Source organism: Sturnus vulgaris, chromosome 6 (assembly GCF_052056855.1).
Source record: "Sturnus vulgaris isolate bStuVul1 chromosome 6, bStuVul1.hap1, whole genome shotgun sequence".
Taxonomy (NCBI): Eukaryota; Metazoa; Chordata; class Aves; order Passeriformes; family Sturnidae; genus Sturnus; species Sturnus vulgaris.
The window spans coordinates 15,778,708-15,796,368 of record NC_142248.1 but is presented as its reverse complement, the minus strand read 5'-3'; the positions used below and the strand labels follow the sequence as shown (position 1 = coordinate 15,796,368).

The 17,661-nt window shown below is 36.0% G+C and overlaps 1 protein-coding gene across 45 annotated transcripts in view; it reads left to right on the top strand.

Annotated features, from left to right (window-relative positions):
* GPHN (gephyrin) overlaps positions 1-17,661 on the top strand; it is a 272,981-nt gene that overhangs the window by 139,671 nt on the left and 115,649 nt on the right. For 24 of the 45 annotated variants that reach the window (XM_088167168.1, XM_088167159.1, XM_088167160.1 and 21 more), the window contains exons 4-5: positions 2,556-2,648; positions 12,387-12,425. In XM_088167168.1, the coding sequence (XP_088023294.1) occupies positions 2,556-2,648; positions 12,387-12,425 (132 nt within the window). The remainder of the gene's footprint in view (positions 1-2,555; positions 2,649-12,386; positions 12,426-17,661) is intronic. The other 21 variants (XM_014869451.2, XM_088167164.1, XM_088167166.1 and 18 more) reach the window with 1 other exon arrangement.

Below are 17,661 nucleotides of genomic sequence, written 5' to 3'. Positions count from 1 at the left end.
AGCTTATCATCAGTGAAACAATAGAAGAGGAGAAATATGCATAAAAATAGTAAATGAAATTTTCTTTGGTTGAAATGTTATATAATGATTTTGCCTGTATAGCATCAGTAAAACCAAATATCAGGTCACTTGCCTAGAGAAATCCTCATCTGAAGACACAGAAAATTCAGTTCCCTGCAAAGCCAGTACAGAATCAACCTGGCCCGAGTCCACAGTTTGTTCATAATTGATCAGTGCGGGGCTTTCTTTTTTAGATATGTTTTTTACAGCAATGAGAATATTTTGTGGGACACAGTTTTTTGGGGTAGAGAGAAAATAAATAAGCTGAATATAAGCCTTGGGTATTTTTCCATGGTTTTAAAACATCTAAGTGATAAATTTGCACTTCTACAATGAATACAATGAAACCCAAACTTACTGCCTCATAGTTAAAGGTCTTCTACTTGAAAGCCTGAAAGTTTCTTTACTCTAACTAGAACTTGGTGGAGAATTCTATCCAGGAGTCTGCCTAGGTACACTGACAGAGTAGCAGGAATAGGCACTTAATTATTGCTTAATTTGCAATTTCAATTGAGTTTAATTGAAGAATTAGGATATTGATTTTTTAAACTTTTTTTGTATGATATCACATGAATTTCCCCCCACCATTTATGGGAGTATTACTGAACTGTGGCAAAATGAGAACAGAGGAAGGATCTATTTTCTTGTTAAAAGGACTTTGGCAGGTTTTATTTTATCTAAAGATAAATTCTGCTTAAAAAAACAACAAACCCTGACTGTATTAATTTTTAAAATCAGTGCAATATTAAGGTCTAACTTTGCCAAACACTGAACTTCTCCAAAGTGTTCTCTGAAATTTGTACCTATTTAAGTCAAGACAAATAGGTTTCTATATGGTAGAGATACCACTGAAATAATTTTCCTAATGCATAACGATGTTATTGAAGCAAAGAATTTTAAGACCTAAAATCCTTTTTACTACCGTAATTATTTTTTTTTTTTTTTTTTTCAAAATGTAAGACAAGAGCCATACTTACTAGTTCATTTATTTATGTGTGGGTTTGAGGCATTATCCTTGTTCCTTTCCTGAGCTTGTTTGAAATGTTCATAAACAAACTTCTGGTATGTTCTCTTACAACCCAATTAATTAGAGAGTTATTCTCCAAAGAGAGTAAAAAGATGAAATTTATTTTAATTAAGACAAGAGAAAATACAAAAGAGAAAGGGGAAGCAATGAGTAAAAAAATGAGAAATAAAGACAGAACCTTTGATTTTGCCACTTCTTGAAGTTATCTTTGGATGTATTGGCGTGGTGGGACTTGCAGTCAGACACAGGTTTATTCTAGTTGCAATTTTTAATTTTAAGTGTCTGTATATGATCCTTCTGTTAAATGGAAGTTGCATAGCAGTATAAAGCCTGCAAAAATACAGCTGAGGATTACCTAAATTGGTTGTGCTTTTAAAATGTTCCAGACAGTTTTATTTTAAGGTTTTAAAATCAGTATATTTTGCAGAGCTAATTTCATGATAAATAATAAGCTTTAAGCCAACAATCTCCAAAAGTATTTCTTCCTTAAAAGAATATCCAATCCAATAATTCTTCCAATGTAATACTCCCAAAACTTACATTTACCCTAAAAATTTTCAAATAATGCTGTTTCTTTGCTAGAATCAGGATAGCTGTCTCAGTAATTGATATGATCTGTGCAGATGGATATTTTACTATGTAATGAGTGTATTTAAGGTAACACAGCTTATTTTGCACTCCAAGCAGACAGGCTCCTGCTGTGCTGGCCCACAGTCGAGTATGAAGGATAAGTGATTTAATCACATTGAGATTAAACACGGTTTCTGCTTATGTCAATTTTTTATCATAGTTTGAAAAGCAGTTTTAAAAGTAATTTTTAAAACGAATGCAAATCAAATTAAATATTTCTGTAGTATCATGAGTTATCCAGTGTTGTAAGTCACTGAATTTACATGACAGATTTCTTAGTCCAGCTTTGGAATGGGTATATGCACTGCTATGGAGATATTGGGGAATGTAGGAAAGGTGATTATAGATCATCATCTGCTGCAGCAAGTGCATTATTGCATCTTTTGGTAGTAAAGCTTACAGATGTGTGGTTCTTGCTTTGTTCAGGCTATTAAAAAGTGCAGCGTGGAAACCAAAGTCACTGTAACAAGAATCAATGATGTAATCCAAATTAAATGTGCATACTCTATTAATGTGTATCAAAGAATATTTTATCTATAGATGAAAAGAAACAGTGATAGAAATTATTAATTGTGAATTCTTGTTTTCCATTTCAGGTCAAGAGATGGAGAACTGAATTTCAGTTTCCATATGCAAAATAATGTTATGTGGATACTTGCATTATTCTGTCTTATCTTGGTTATAAATAGTGGTTTTAAATGCTTGTATAAAAAGCCATGAGTGGTTTATAATTACCTGTATTGTGTGTGTCTCTGTTTTTAAGACATTTCAAGTCTTCAGGTATTATCTGAGGTAGCCATTTCTTGCTAGATCTGACAGGATTCATGTTCTCTTTCAGGAGACGCTGATAGATTGGTGTGATGAAAAGGAACTTAATTTGATTTTAACAACCGGAGGAACAGGGTTTGCACCACGAGATGTCACTCCAGAGGTGAGATAGTCCTGGAATAGAAAAATCTGCCCTTTGGTGTAGAAATGCATGAGTCTGGAGGAGGGAGGTGATTTGTTTTGTTGGTTTTTTTTCAATTTCCTCTGTAACTTCGCAGTATCTCTGGACAGGTCAAGTTCTATTCAACTTGGAATCGGAAAAAAAGTAATCGAAAATATAGAACAAAAGAATTACTGACCTTGGGTTCTGACCCAAAACGATTTTCAAACTAAAATATGGTATAATATAATGGTTTTCCAGTTCCCTTACAAAACAAAATTCTAATGGCTTTGTGGTCTAGTTTTCCTTAGCACTGCAGTACAACAGTGCTAAGCAAAATCCTGCATGGCTTTGGTTGTGTCTTGTGCAAGGAAGAGTGGGATAAGAGAGATCCTGTAATTGTCCCTTGCAGAATAGTGCATTGACAATTACTGCATTATAGGTAACAGAGTGAGGCAGACAGAAGGGGAAAACAATTCCATGCAAAGCTACTACGGATTTGTCAAAAAAATCTAAACGGGCACAGAGGTGGAGGTAATCTGCACCAGTAAATGTTGCTCAGGAAATTACATTACACTTATATGGAGCTAAAGGAAGGGGGAAAAATGAGAAGCTTAACCTAATGACCTCATGCCCATGAGTTGTCATGTGAAATGACTGTGTGATTGTTCTTGAACTATTTTGGTATTTATGGTTCCAAATTAGATTAACATGAGCTTTTAAAATCATATATTTTATTTGGTGTGATTATGTTTGCTAAAGGGCAGAATTGAGATTGAGTGAGTTGTGTTTTATTTGCATAATTAAACATATGTAGATTTCGCTTAACTACTCATGTATGTTTTCAATTTCTTAGACTCTCAGGTTGATTTGAGTTCTTTTTAGCATATCTACAATGCTTTTTACTTAAAAATGTTTTGTCGATGCCTGAAGTTCAAAAATCTTTTCCTGTTAGGAATCTAAAAACATTTTTTAATTTATTGTATAACATTTGTGTAACCAGAGAAACATGTAAACTAAATGCTACTGATCGTTACTTCTGATGGTTTTAGATTTCTGTACCAGAAACCTTGAGTAACTAAAACCTGGGGGAGGCAGTCTGTGTATCAGGAAATGGGAACAATGTTAAGATGAACACAGTGTGGTACCTAGCCAAATTGATTTTGCAGATTATTCACTTTGCTAAAGCCACCACAAGGGAAAGTGAGTTGGTTAAATTTGTCTCTTGCTTGCAAATTAACATAATGCTTTTGAAGGTTGTGTTACCAGGCCTGTGTAGAAGCAGGGATTAATTTCTGCTTCAATTTTCCTTTGTGCAGGGTCAAGCCTAGGCAGCAGTGCCAGACGAAGCACTGTAGCAAGTGCAAAAAATTAGCTACAGATTCTCTGCATTTGGGACAAAAAATGAATGAGAACTCTGCACATTAACACCTAGTATTTTCTTTACACTGTTACTCAAACTAATTAACACCGGCAGGGATGATTTTTTTCATCAGTTTTGTTGTGTAAGCCATTCTGAAAGTTATCTGAGTTGTTACTGTGTCTCAGTATAATAAAAACACATTGATATAAAAATCATGAATAACTCGTACTGAAGAAAAACTGCATTGTTTTGAAACATAAGAGATGTGCAAGACTTGGACTGATCACAACAGAAACAAGTGTTCTGACTGTCAAATTAGTCCCATATTTAAAAAGAACTTATCTAGAAGAGTCTTTACTCACTTTTCACTTAATTAAATTGGATTAATTTAAATCACAGTGGAGATATAGAATCCCAGGTTTATTACAAAGTGGTGATGACAAGCCTTGTTCCTGTGATAGGATTCATTACATCATTCATTCAAACAAATGTTGTGAAGGGAAGAAAATCAGTTTGCCAGTATGTGTCATACCAAAAACATACTAAGAAGCCTAGGTTTTGTCCCCATGTTTTATGTCTTTTGGGTCAATGAGAAAACTCAAAATGGAAAATTTATTATGTCAACATGAAATGTGCAAAACAAGCCTTTAGGAAAACTTGCATTGATGTGGGAAATGGTTTTCATGCCTTGTGTGTATGGTGTTGGTTCAGCACACTCTCATCACTGAACTGATCATGCACTAATGAAAGGATGTGATCGTGGTATTGTGCTATTGAGATGTCATCTTTAAGATGTTAATTTAAAACTTTTAAGAATTAGATTTCATAATGGAATATGTTTTACTATTTTTCCTTAGAACAGCATCAGTAGTCTGTTGAGTCATCCTTCTGCTGGTAGGTTTCAGGCCTGAAACATACCTCCTTAATTCTCCTGTACTTTGGATTAGAAATCAGGTTTCTCTGTTTCTTTTCTAGTACAGATATATAATTGCTATTGTACATACACAATAAAGGTAGTTCCCAAGAATAATTGCAACCCAAAGACTTAATTGAATTATGTAATTATTGATAAAATTGACATTAAGTGCTTAGCATAATGTAGCTAAAAATGGCTTCTTGATACCTCAGAAATATCTAATTAAGCATCCCAAAAAATTAGTCGTTTCCCCACTCACTTTGCCTTTTGAACACTATATCACATCCATTCCAGGTTATTGCAGGTGTTTCAGGGATGTGCAATAATATTTTTTCTTGTAATGGAATAGAAGATTTTAGGAATATTCACAATATCTGATTTTCCTTGAGTGTCTCCAATCCCTAAATTTATAGCCTCGGTCTAGTGGAGAGGAGCTTTTGAATTAGTTCCTACAATTCACATTTTGAGGGGTGAAGATCACTTTACTTAAGCAGTGTGAATATCCCTCACTTTCTTGACTACACAACTAGAAGTGATGAAATGCATGTGGGTATTTAAAAAAACAAATTCACTCAATGGATGGCTGAATTTGAATGTAAGTGTGTGTAATAGGTGTTACTGGTGAATGCTGGAAATTTTAATCATTATGGCAGTTGCTGGTAGTTTGCATTTGTACTAAATGCAAACTGAAGTGTAAGCCTGATTTTTTAGATACAACTGCTTTTTTTATTACAATGTAATTTTACATATAATTTATGGAAATAGTCTTTAAATCTCTGCTGGAGTTTGCTCATACAGTCTGTTTGTTGATTTTAAAGTGTTTGTTGCTAGACAGAGATCCAAGCATGGTTCAAGTTAATTTAGTTAGGGAACTTTCATTTTTTATTTCCAGATGCAAACATTTATTTCTTGAAGTTACAATACTTCAGTGGTAATTCTTACAGAATGTTGATAACGATATACATTAACTTTTGTGAAAAAAATTAAATAATGTTGCAGCATTTTTATCAATTGCTAGGAATCTTTCTGAGATATTAATGTATTTTCTCTGTTGCTGTTGCTCAGTACAAAGGGAAAGAAAACATCTCATGTATATGGGTCCTCTGCTCAGTTTTCTGTCTTCTGTATTTTTACATTTATTCTTTTGCAATACTGTACACTCAAAAAATTCACTTGTTTGTGTCCTAACAGTCTTCTAGCTGCTTTCTTATCCTTTGTCCCTGGCATGATTCTGTGCGAGTCTGGTTTGCCCATCTATGAGACCAATTTTATGTACTTAGATAACAACAGTAGAAATCAACATATTGTCCTCAGCTGGGCATAGGCATTCTTGAACTGTGTCACAATGTGTATTGGCCAGTGGTTCATCCACACTGCAGGTAATTTTGAGCCCTAAGATTTTAAAATAATACTTTATAAAAAACATAAAAGAGCTGTTTTCCAGCATGTAACATCAGACAGTTATTTCCTTACAGTCTTCCTACTTTTTGCGTGTTCTGGAAAATTTATGAATGTTTCTTTCAGTTCTTGCTATATATAGTCTTCAATATTTATGGACTGGTTTAAAATGTATTTATAAAATGTATGTATAACATACTTTTTAAAATTCTGTCTGAAAAGAAATGCATACTTATTTATTCTTTCATCAGAATTCTCTGGCCCGTGAAAAGAAATCATTGTTCTCTGGAACGCCCTTCTATTTGTCAATGTTTCTGAAAAATAATGCTCAGAATAAACAAAATATTCCAAATATACCACACAGAAGCCATATTTGGATAGAAGCATGTCTCAGTTCTTCTGTAATATGTCTTTTTATATTCAGTTCAAAATTTCACCAGTATTTTTATAATTATGGCCAAATGCAAATTTTCTATCATTTGGCTCTTCCCTATAGTCTGAGGTATCTCTCATGGATTTTTCTTTATATTCCATTTTACTTTAGCAGACTATTTTAGTATCTATATCTTTCCATTTCTCTGTCTCAAGTAATGTTGGAAACCTTCTTGATCTCTATTGTTTTCAGTTTTCATGTGTTTTGTTTGCTTCCACTTAAACTTTCTAATGAAATAAGATATTTATGACACAATAGGACAGTCATGTTATAGCCATACTCTCACAGCCACACATTTCATCAAAGTAACCTAAGTCCACTCAGACTTAAATTTTTCAAATAACTATTTCCATTTAATAGGCAGAAACTTAGACTAGAAATGATATATAGGAGATTTTTGTCCTTCCTGGCTCAAATACAGCCTTTCCAGAGCAGCAGGATTTTTATTATTGTTTGTTGTGGATGTAGGACTACTTCTGTTCTTCCTCAGCAATATTTTCTTATTGGCACTGGACCAAAAAAAAATAATTTCCATTTTACAGACTGTCACTTCAGAATGGCTCCATAGTGTGGAGGAATGAAGGATTCATCTCACATGGGACATAAGTAATTTTGTGGTAGGAATAATATGAAATTGTAAGTTCTCTAATAACTCAGGCTAATGTTTCAGTTTTTCACCCTTCAGTACTCCAGGTACCCTCCAATTTAATAGCTATTTTAAGGAAATATTTTTGTAGTTTATTTTAAAACTGTAGCTTTTTCATATCTCTTATGGAGGTCTTGCTCTGAGTTAAGTTTGATTTCTGTGGTGAGCTATTGTATGTATATGCTGTGTGTGGATGATTTGCCATCAGACCTTTTGAGGCCTTCATAGTTCTTAGAAAATTGTTGCCAACCCAGTTTGCTCCTAAAGGGTTGGCATTACAAAACCTTGCCATATGCATCTAATCAACAAAGGTGCTTAAATGGAGCAGATTTCTCTGTGAAAGACTCCTTCCAAACTCTGTGCTACTCTTTTAGAAGTTTCTCAGCAATTCTGTACCATTCCCTTTTTCTTCCTGGCAGTCCTCCTGGCAGCTCCTATCTTATATAGTTATGTCTTTATCGAGTGTGCTTTAATTTTTCAATAAAATGTATTATTTGATATGCTGTATTTGATGTTATAAAATTCAAATATATTTATGTGCCATAATACTTCAGTTTAAAATTATATATTTAGATTTTTAATCTCTCTTGGGAAGGTACATTGTTATAGCAGAATTGAAATGTTTAGTTGCAGAACACCTTTCACTAAACATCTATTACCAGTTTCTTTGAGAAGCAGCAATACACAAATGATTTGCACCACACAGCACACTGTCAGTTTACAGAAGTACCTGTGTCTTGAGAAATTCCACTCTGATTTTAGCTGACTTACAAAGGGCTAAAGAGCCTCTTCTCTTCTCTTCTCTTCTCTTCTCTTCTCTTCTCTTCTCTTCTCTTCTCTTCTCTTCTCTTCTCTTCTCTTCTCTTCTCAGTTTCTCAGGGAAGCTTGGTAGCACGCTGTCATCACTGAAGGGTTTGGTTTTGCTATCATCCACTGCAGTCACTGCATGGAAACACCTGCAAGCTGCTCAGACACCTTTAGTGAGAAATGCGAGGGGCAAGAAAGGAGATCCCATTTCAGCTCCGTTTACTCAACTATTAGAGGTTACTCAAAAAAATAAGACCATCAAACAAATGCAAACAGTACTTGTCTGCATATGGGGTAGATGTGTCTAAAATGCAAAGCTGCATATTTTTATTGCCATTCCTTTTAAAAAGTTTCAGCTGTCACAGTGGATATAGAAAAAAATAAATATGAATAAATACGTTAAAAAAATACAAAAGCAAGGAGAGACACTTTTTGTGAGAGTTACACAACTCAGTCTGTTTAGTTTATCATAAAGAACACTGAGAAATAACTTTGGTTTTGCCTGTACTTTCATTGGGAAATAATGTACAATACTAAAGGCTTTGTATGGTACCAAAGTAGGTTAATATACTTTGTATATTAACCTACTAAAGAGAATTGTAAAAATAGCTGGTGGTAGAAAGCTTGAGCCAGAAAAATCTAATAAAATCATTGTAATGAAAGGCTTTATGTATTTGGGTTGGTTTGTTTGTTTAAGAGATTACTCACACAAGAAAATTCCCTAAAGAGCTGTATTCTGCATTTTAATTCAAAAGTGTTGGCTAGCGAGATAAATGTCTTCTAAAGCTCAAGTTATCTTGTACTTCTTGCAGAAATCATGGATGATGTTAAATTAATCATCCTGCACTTATAGCCTTGTATTCTGTATGTGTTAGATAAGAACATAGTTTGAATCAGAAGATAGTTTTGAAATGGATCCTGAAAATAATAATGAAACGATTTTATTTCCTGAATTCAAAAGGACTACATTAATTGCTTTTGTCTCTTTTTTGAAAATGTAAAACCCTGATAATATTGGCTGAGAATGCTGGGGCAAGTATTTTTTTAATTACTTAACTAATGTATTAACCTTCTGTGTAAAGTTGTCTGACCATCACATCATAAAGGTAATGCTAATAGAATTCCTATTAAGCCTTTGGTTATTTTTGCTCATTTGAGGATCAGTTTTTATTTGCTTTATTTTTTTAGGTGTCCTTAATACTCTTAAATAGCAAATAGAAGCTGTATTTTTTTACTTTCAAACATGTAGGAAATATTTGCAAGCTCTGCTGAAAAGAATAATAAAACAGCAGTAAGGAATTTGAATGTTTCATGAAATGAGAAACAAAGCCACAATAATGAGCCAGGAGATCTCAACTTTTTGTTCTTAAATTTTGAAATTAAAGGGTTTTTTCCTAGGTAATTTAGGAATGGCAGTTGGAAGAAGGCTGGCATGTCCTGAGAGTGGACAAATGGTTCCTGTGTGAGTGAACCCAGTACATCCAAAAGTACACCCAGATGAACAATATGATTATGGTGTGCTTTTTTAATGGAGTAAAGAGAAGGGTTTTCCTCCTCTTGGTTTTACTGATGTCTTTTAGCTGTGTTTTCACTGTAGAGCCCACAGCTGTAGACATTTCTCTATTAGTTTAAATAAACTGGCTTGTCTCATATTAGCAGTGTAGCCATAACAGTGAATATATCTTACAGTCCTTTCTGTAACTGGGGAAGAAAAATAGGCCTGCCATAGAACTTCTGCATAATGAAATTTTCGGTTTGGAACTTTTGGAATTGTTTTTCCTCTTAAGCATTTCTAAAAATAGTTTCCATTAAAGCATCACTTTGGAGAAGATAATAGGAAACTGAACAAAATTAAACATCAAGTTAAAGCAAAATAATCTTGAAAACATTGTCAGGCCTGCAATTTTTACCCTTAATGTGTCTTTTTTTTCTGGTCATGGTCTATTACAAAGAATTTAGTATAAGCTAAATACAGGGAAAATTAACAAAAAGTAATATAGATGTGTTAGGAAGACTTCTCTGTGAAGGTAGCTTAAAGACATGATAACAAGAGGGCAAATCCTAGTTTGGATTTAAGATGTATGAAAAATTGAGTGAGTTAGTCCTTTTGATATTAGCACACCAGAATAGCAAAATGACTCATTATTAAAATAGTTGATCATTTAAACTAATACTTACTAAAGAATAGAGAATTTCTCATTTACTTCTTCCCTGCTGTGTAGGAGCTTTTCCAGCCACTAAGTGGAAAGAAACTAGAAGAGTCTTGGAAAGCAGCTGGCTTCAGGAGTTATTCTTAGGATTATAACTAGTCCTTCTCCTGCTTTTGCTAATTGCTACCACATGGAGCAGTGAAGCTTTAGCAAAATGTTGACTCAGTATAAGTACCAAAATAGAAAACCAAAGTGACTATTGTCACGCTTAGGCATGAAAATCTTATCAGTTATGGACTAAAAAATAGTAACTTTTTAACCTTTATTTGACTATATTTTCGTTTCTTGTCCTTTCATGCATATATTCTTTTCCCAGTTACTCTGTCATCAGAATATCTAAATTAACAGTGAGGTGCATAACCTACTGTTATTTATTGTTGCCATTTAAACTGTCAGTGGATTTTAGAAGTCCCTATTTTCGTCCACAAACAAGCATTTTCTTTTGGTATGCTGAGATCAGTTTGTCATAGTTCATTTTCATTAAGCTTGAAAGATCTCCCTTCAGAGAGAAGGTGACAGCAATTTTGTTCTTGATGTGGTGCAGCTAATTGTAGTTTCTGCTGGCCACAAAATCACAGGATATTATAAAACTGCCAATGCGTGCCCCTTAGTACCTTCTACTCTGGTATCTCTGGTTCAGCCAGTGTTTGCACTTCCTGGCTGGTTTATGCCATTGCTAATCATATTATGGAAGTCTCTTGGTCTTCTTTGCTGCCTAAATTATTTGCCATTTTGTTCTAAGTCCAAATAGTAGTGTTCAATATGGGAAAGTTTGGGTACAGAAGAAATTCTTATTCTATGACGCAAAGTTCTAAACTTGAAGTTCTGTTAACCTCTGTTATTCTTGTGCCTTGCTAGAAGAAGAATGAGTGGTTGATACCCAGAGATCAGTATAAATTAAGTTCCATCAGCTTAGCCTATCACTACTGTATTCTTTAAAAACTTTGTTGCATATGAGTGCATGGCAAGTTCATACGGATTCTTCTGCAACCTTTCCAAATCCTAATTCAGCAAGGGCACAGCAAAGCTAATGTTTTCTTTGTATTATCTAAGGTCCTCTACAGTTTGAAGGGGGAAGAGTGACTTCTTGTGTCATATTACTGCCTTGTCAAAGTGGAGTGTAGCTTTTTAGTGTTGACAATAAGAAGTTAATGTGCAGGTAGATAAGTGCACACGCAATGTGGACTTCAAAGTAGACAGAAATAGCGAAGTTTGCTTCTTGGTTGATTCTTTTAGTTTCTAGGTAGATACTGAATAAAAAGTCTCATTATTTAAATGACAGATGAGTTAAATTATTGAACTTTATTAGTGTTGGAATTTTCTCAGTTCTCACATTTCAGAGTTCCTTGCATGTTTCTGAAATAAAGCAGCAGCTAAGATTTCTGAAGGAATTTAATTTGTTTAAAACACCAATCGTGTTAAATAGCAAAATGCTTAAGTTAAAGGGAAGAGGACATTCCAGGTAACAAATAGGTGCTGATAAGTTTGACACTTAGAAGAGGGTCACCCCACAAGATTCATAAGACTAATTCTTTTCATTAGAGTGTGGGTGTGCCTAAGCCAAATTCAAACACCAACCTACACTAAAAATGAGTAACAGTTAATGATGATTTCCGTTTATCTCACAAATGGCCGGCAGTGGCTAATGGGTACTCCTGTTCAACTTCACAAGCCATTTTGCAGTGGATATGGGAATGAGCTCACAAGACCAACCCCTTTCCCCTCTTATACTAGAGGTGCTAGAGGTAAGTGTGGTTTTGGGGAACAAGGGTGGGAGGTCATGAGATGAAAGTGATGTGGGCTTCTTAAATTTTTCACAAACCTCCATAAAGGCATGTATCTGGGGATGGGCAAAGATTCAGTTGAATTCTTACTTTTTGCCCAAAAAGATTACCCAGTCCTAAATTGACATGCTTTCCTTGAACTGGGAGTCAGAAATCCCTTTTCTCTTCTGTTTTTCTGCTGCAGAAATTCCCAACATTCCCATTATGTGGGCTCCAGAGAGGGGTAAGCAACATCTTCAATCCCACCCAATCATTTCCAGACTAATTCTTTGCTAGTATTTTTTTGCTTTTTAAGTCATCATCAGAAACGGTTTTTAGACACATTTTTCCCATTTGTTTGATTTTCTTGTGGATTCTCATATTTTTGTTTTATAGGAAGGTCCCATGGCCTCCCCAAGTGCTAGGGTCAGACTCATTTGCTGTTTCCATTTGTGTGCTATTCTCCTGTGGATTTTCATGGTTCACTCTGATCAAATGATATTACCAAAGGGTGAGCATCTAGACTCTTGGGACTGTTTCACTCATGGTATCCTGAGTTGTTGAAAAAGCACTGCCACCCTGCTACCCTGTCAGTCATTTGGCAGGCTTATGTTTTGCTCTTGCCAACAGTTGCATATGATTGTTGGTGGGCTTTGGTCTTTTTCTGCCTTGTCTGGGGACTGCCTGGCATTCACTACTGTCTTATATTCTCTCTACCTGCTGGCTGTGTGGCGTTGTCCTCCTGAAATCTTGGCCCTTTGCCTGACTGTCTGGCATTGCCTCTTGACCAGCTAATTGCTTGAAAGTGACTGCCTACTGCCCTGTCCATCTGTGGGCCAGCATGTGTCGCCTCCTTATTGTCCTTTCAGTCGGGCTGTACACGGGCATTGGCCTCCTGCTGCCCTGTCTCCTGCTCCAAGTGCCTGGCATTGCCTCCCTGCTGAGTGCATCTGCTGACTTTGTGGGATTGCTCTTCTGCTGCTTGGCACACCTGCTGAATGTTTGGTACTGCTTTAGCGACTTGCTGAATGTTTGGCATTTTCCTCATGCCTTTTCACCTGATCCTTGACTACAGTGTCCCCTTGCTGCTCTTTGAGTCTGCTTACTCACTGATACTTGCTCTTTTGCCGTCCTATCCACTTGCTTTTATGCCTGGCATTTCTATCATATTGTCCTACCCATCTGCCTAGATTTTATTTCTAAATATGCACCAGTCTGAAAAGATTAAGAAGAATTGTAAGGAATGGGGAAAATCTATTGTCTGGCTCCTTCATGGTCTGATTCAGTTTAACATACCAGCCAAAAACTGATCTCAGTACCAGCATTCAGCTTTTTCATAGAACTACTCAAAACCCTTCCCATCTTATGCAAAAAGAAACCAAACCCAAACTAAACTGAACTGCGTTTATTCTTTGCTTCCATCACTTTATTCGATAGGTGTATTAATAAATTATACTGTATTGAGTATTAAATTTGGTAGTAATTAAGTACTATAACCCTAATACCTAATAAAATATAACCCTAATAAAGGTGTCTCAGAATCCATGGAAGGTAGGTAATAACAGGATGATAAAACAATCTGTTGCTCAGACTCAGAAAGATTAAGGTTTGAATGTAAGGCTGTGTTCATTAAACACAGTGGATTAAAGAAGCTAAATAAGACATTTTACAGGTCTCTTTATTTAAAACACAGGGTTGCAGCTAATCCAAATAAACCACTGGATCAGTACAGTATTACCAAACTGAAATGTGTCCTAATTGCTGCTTCCTACTCTTTCTGTACTGCGAGAATGGTTAATTGCCAGTTTACAGAAATCTACAGATTAAGAACAAGGATTTGACTACATCTGTAAGGTCCATAGTAAGGGAATAAATCATTGTCACATCTTAGAATAAGAGGCAGGATGTCCTGCTCTTATTTTAATTCAACTCATTTGACATCTTTTCCTAGCTCTGCCACAGTTTTTAACTTATTATTAGTGTTGTTGGGTTTAATTGTGTTTTTGAATCCAGTAACAACTAGGAGCTGGAGAAAATAATTCTGTCATAATCCTGTCATCATTTCCCAGTAAATTCTTACTATATTTAAATAAATTGATGTAGTGTTCTTTTAATCTCTTCAGATACATTAATACTGCTTTTGCTATCTTCAAAGGTGCCTTAAATATGTGAAATTATGTCTAAGCATAGAGGCAGGGCAGCATCCCTTGAGTCAGTAGCAGCTTTCACCAGTGTGGAACCAGCTGTGGGATGAGAGAAGGACACTGTGAGAGAGCATCTTGTTCCCATGGCCTCAAGAGCAGCTTGCTGCTGTGGAGGGTGGCTCCCAGGGCAGCTGACAATGCTCAGAGGAAGAGTTAGTAGGACCCTTCTCCCAGTTTTCACTTTAATGCCTAGAAACCAGTTTACTTGGATTTTGCTCCAAGGAATGGAGGGTGTGAGTGTCCACTTATATTTTAGTCCTTAACCATCTCCTAGGCTCTCCTGTCCTCTCTCTTCTCAGCATTTCCAGCCCTCCCTTGATTTTCCAGGCGTATTTTTTTTTTCACAACTTCACGAACTCTTAAAGATGGTAGGCTGTCAGTCTCTCACTTCCCACCAGCTTCATGTTGTTGAAGGGTGTGGTGACAAGAACAGGTCTCAGTGGCAAATCTCTTTCTCCAAGCTTTAACTCCCAGTGTTACTTTGATGCTTCCCTAGGCTGTTGTTTGAGAAGCTGGGAGGGAGGAGGAATATTCACTGTAGCACTGTGGGGCTGCAGGATACTGCTGGAACTCGCTTCTTATCCCAAGAAACATAAGTAATTTGTTCAGGTATCATTTTAGTTATTTTTAATATAGGTTTTTTTAAATTAATATTGCCTCAAATGTGTGGAGATTTTTTCAAATAATATTCAAGTTACGTAAATTTTAAATGCAGAAAAGCAGCAGAAGCTGGAGGAAAATAAACACTAAGCTTTTTCTTGAATGTATGGAATTTTCTTGGCTGAAAATTATACCTACAACAGAACTGATGCAGTGCTGTCTTAGGCAGTTTCACTGTAATATATCAAGTTAAATCAGTTTTCTGCCTGAAGTGGTAAAGTTATGATGCAAATATTCAAATTAGTTCTAAAAGAAGCTGTGGTAAGTTGAAAGAATAAATTTTAGGTTTTACCTTATAAATGAGTCAACATTTGGTTAAAGAAAAATTTGCACACAAAGCCCTAGAAGTAATATTTTCTCTATTAAATCACTGTAACAGTGATATACAACTTTTTTTTTTTTTGCAGGGGGTTTTGGGGAGGTTTTTTTTAGTCTTTTATCCTTGTTATTTTTAGGGAGGGGGAGAGTGTTGAAGGTATTTTTATAGCCTATCCTATGCTGATTTTCTACCAAAAATTAGCTTTTGAAACAGTCATGAACAGTACAAGTCTTTCCAGCTCACAGAGTTTCCCTTTCCAGAATAAGTAAATTTCCTGTTATCAGCCCAATTTTATCTCTGTTTTATTCCTCTTTTTAGACTCTTTTCCTTCCTTGTTATCTCTGATTAAAAAATCCCTATTACAGTTCTCATAGTTATTTCCTGAACTAAAATATCTAAATCTTGCAAATTATTTGTCAGGAGAGTATGTTTGCTGTGTATTCTCTTTGCTTCAATGCACCTTTAAATTTCCATTAATTTTTTTACAGTTCACTTTCTTTATTCTTCTCTGTTTTTTAAAGGTATCCTTTCTGATGATAGCAGCATTGCAGTCTCTAAGCAACTAATTTCTTCAGTTGTTTCCAGAAAGAAAACAAATTCCTAACTAATATAGGTCTTCTACACTCAAAAAGAAGGAGAGATATATAATTATTTTTCTACCTTGGGATTTCCAGGTGTTTCATTCCCTTGAGCCATTTAATCACTGCTTTCACTTTCAGTTGAAGTTTTCCACTCTTTTAAAAATGTGTCTGACAGTGACTCCTATCAACTTGGAATTCGTATTTTATTATGTCTGCATGTTGCTTCTGGGTTCACATTGAAAAATTTATTTGGTTAATTTTAGACAAGAATGCTTTGAATGATACATGTTGTGCTAAAGAACATACATGCCTTTTGGTTCCTGCTTGTCATCACTGACAAAGGCTTTTGCTGTTATAATTCACATAACAATTTGTAAGTTCCAGCGTCTCTCTGCTGTTACCTCTTTACTTAGTTGGCCAATAGCTTTTGTTGGAAAAACAAGGAGACAGTGTTGATTTCGAGTATAGAAATTTGACAGCAAATCCATCCCTTGCTTCCCAGCTGTTCCCTGGAGATCAAGAGGGTGTGGGTGCTGTCAGCTTGCTCTCTGTCTGCAACCAATTTGGCACTTTAAGTCTGGTCACGTTCAGTAAGAGCTTTCATGAGCACAGGTTCACAGATAGTGTAGTTCATGAGAGCAGCATGTTACACATTCTTGTTAGATTGACTGTAATAAATGCACTAGATCTACAAAGTGTAAGCATACAGCGCTGTGTACAGTTCTTCACAGGTGATGTCCAAGGCAGGGAGAGGCACAAATCTTACACAGGCATCCCAGCTCTGGCAAGGAAGAGAGGAGCAAGCCTGGTGACTTGTCTGCAGAGAATTGTTCTCATCTTCTGCAAAAGAGAATTTCAAATGCAAAATTTATACTTTGGGAAGAAATGGAGGTGGTATTGTAGTCAAATATCCTGTTGCTGGCTCCATAAATGGTGGGGGGACAGCCGTGTGTATATAAAGGCAGAGTTTCACACCCCTAGCATGGGCCAGCATGCCCACATTAATCCCTTCTCACACATCTCACAGCATCTCTCCTGGCTTTTATTCCTACAGGTGGATGTGCAAAGTAATGAATCAGTGCCTGCTGCAGAATTGTTCCCCCTGTGCGTTTTGCTGCTGTTCTGCCCAGACAGGTTTTAGATTCAGCCTGGAGAAGAGAAGGCTCCAGGGAGGCCCTATTGCATTCTTTCAGGACTTAAAGGGGGGACTATGAAAAAGATGGGACCAAACCTTTTAGCAGGGCCTGATGTGATAGACAAGGAGAAATTATTTTAAAAGGAAGGAGGGTCGGTTTAGATATTAGGAAGAAATTCCTGACTGTGAGGCTGGTGAGGCAGTAGCACAGCCTGCACAGATGAGCTATGGATGCCCCATCCCTGGAAGTGTTCAAGGTCAGGTTCAATGGGGCTCTGAACAGCTTGGTCTAGTTGAAGATATCCTTGCTTTTTGCAGGGGAGGTTGGACTTAAATGGCCTTTGAAAGGTCCCTCCCAACTCAGAATATTCTGTGACTTGCTGGAGCTTCTTTCGCTTCATTTGGGAGTTTAATGAAGTCAGATTTATGTAATTACTTGGAAATTTTATCTGAGACTGCACCTAAGCTTTTGTTTGATTTGGCCTTTATTGCTCTCAGGGAACATCATAGCAACGGTAGTCTATCTTTTTCACCTTCATTGTTTGCTTTCAAGAAACATTTGTACACCTTTATTAGGCTCT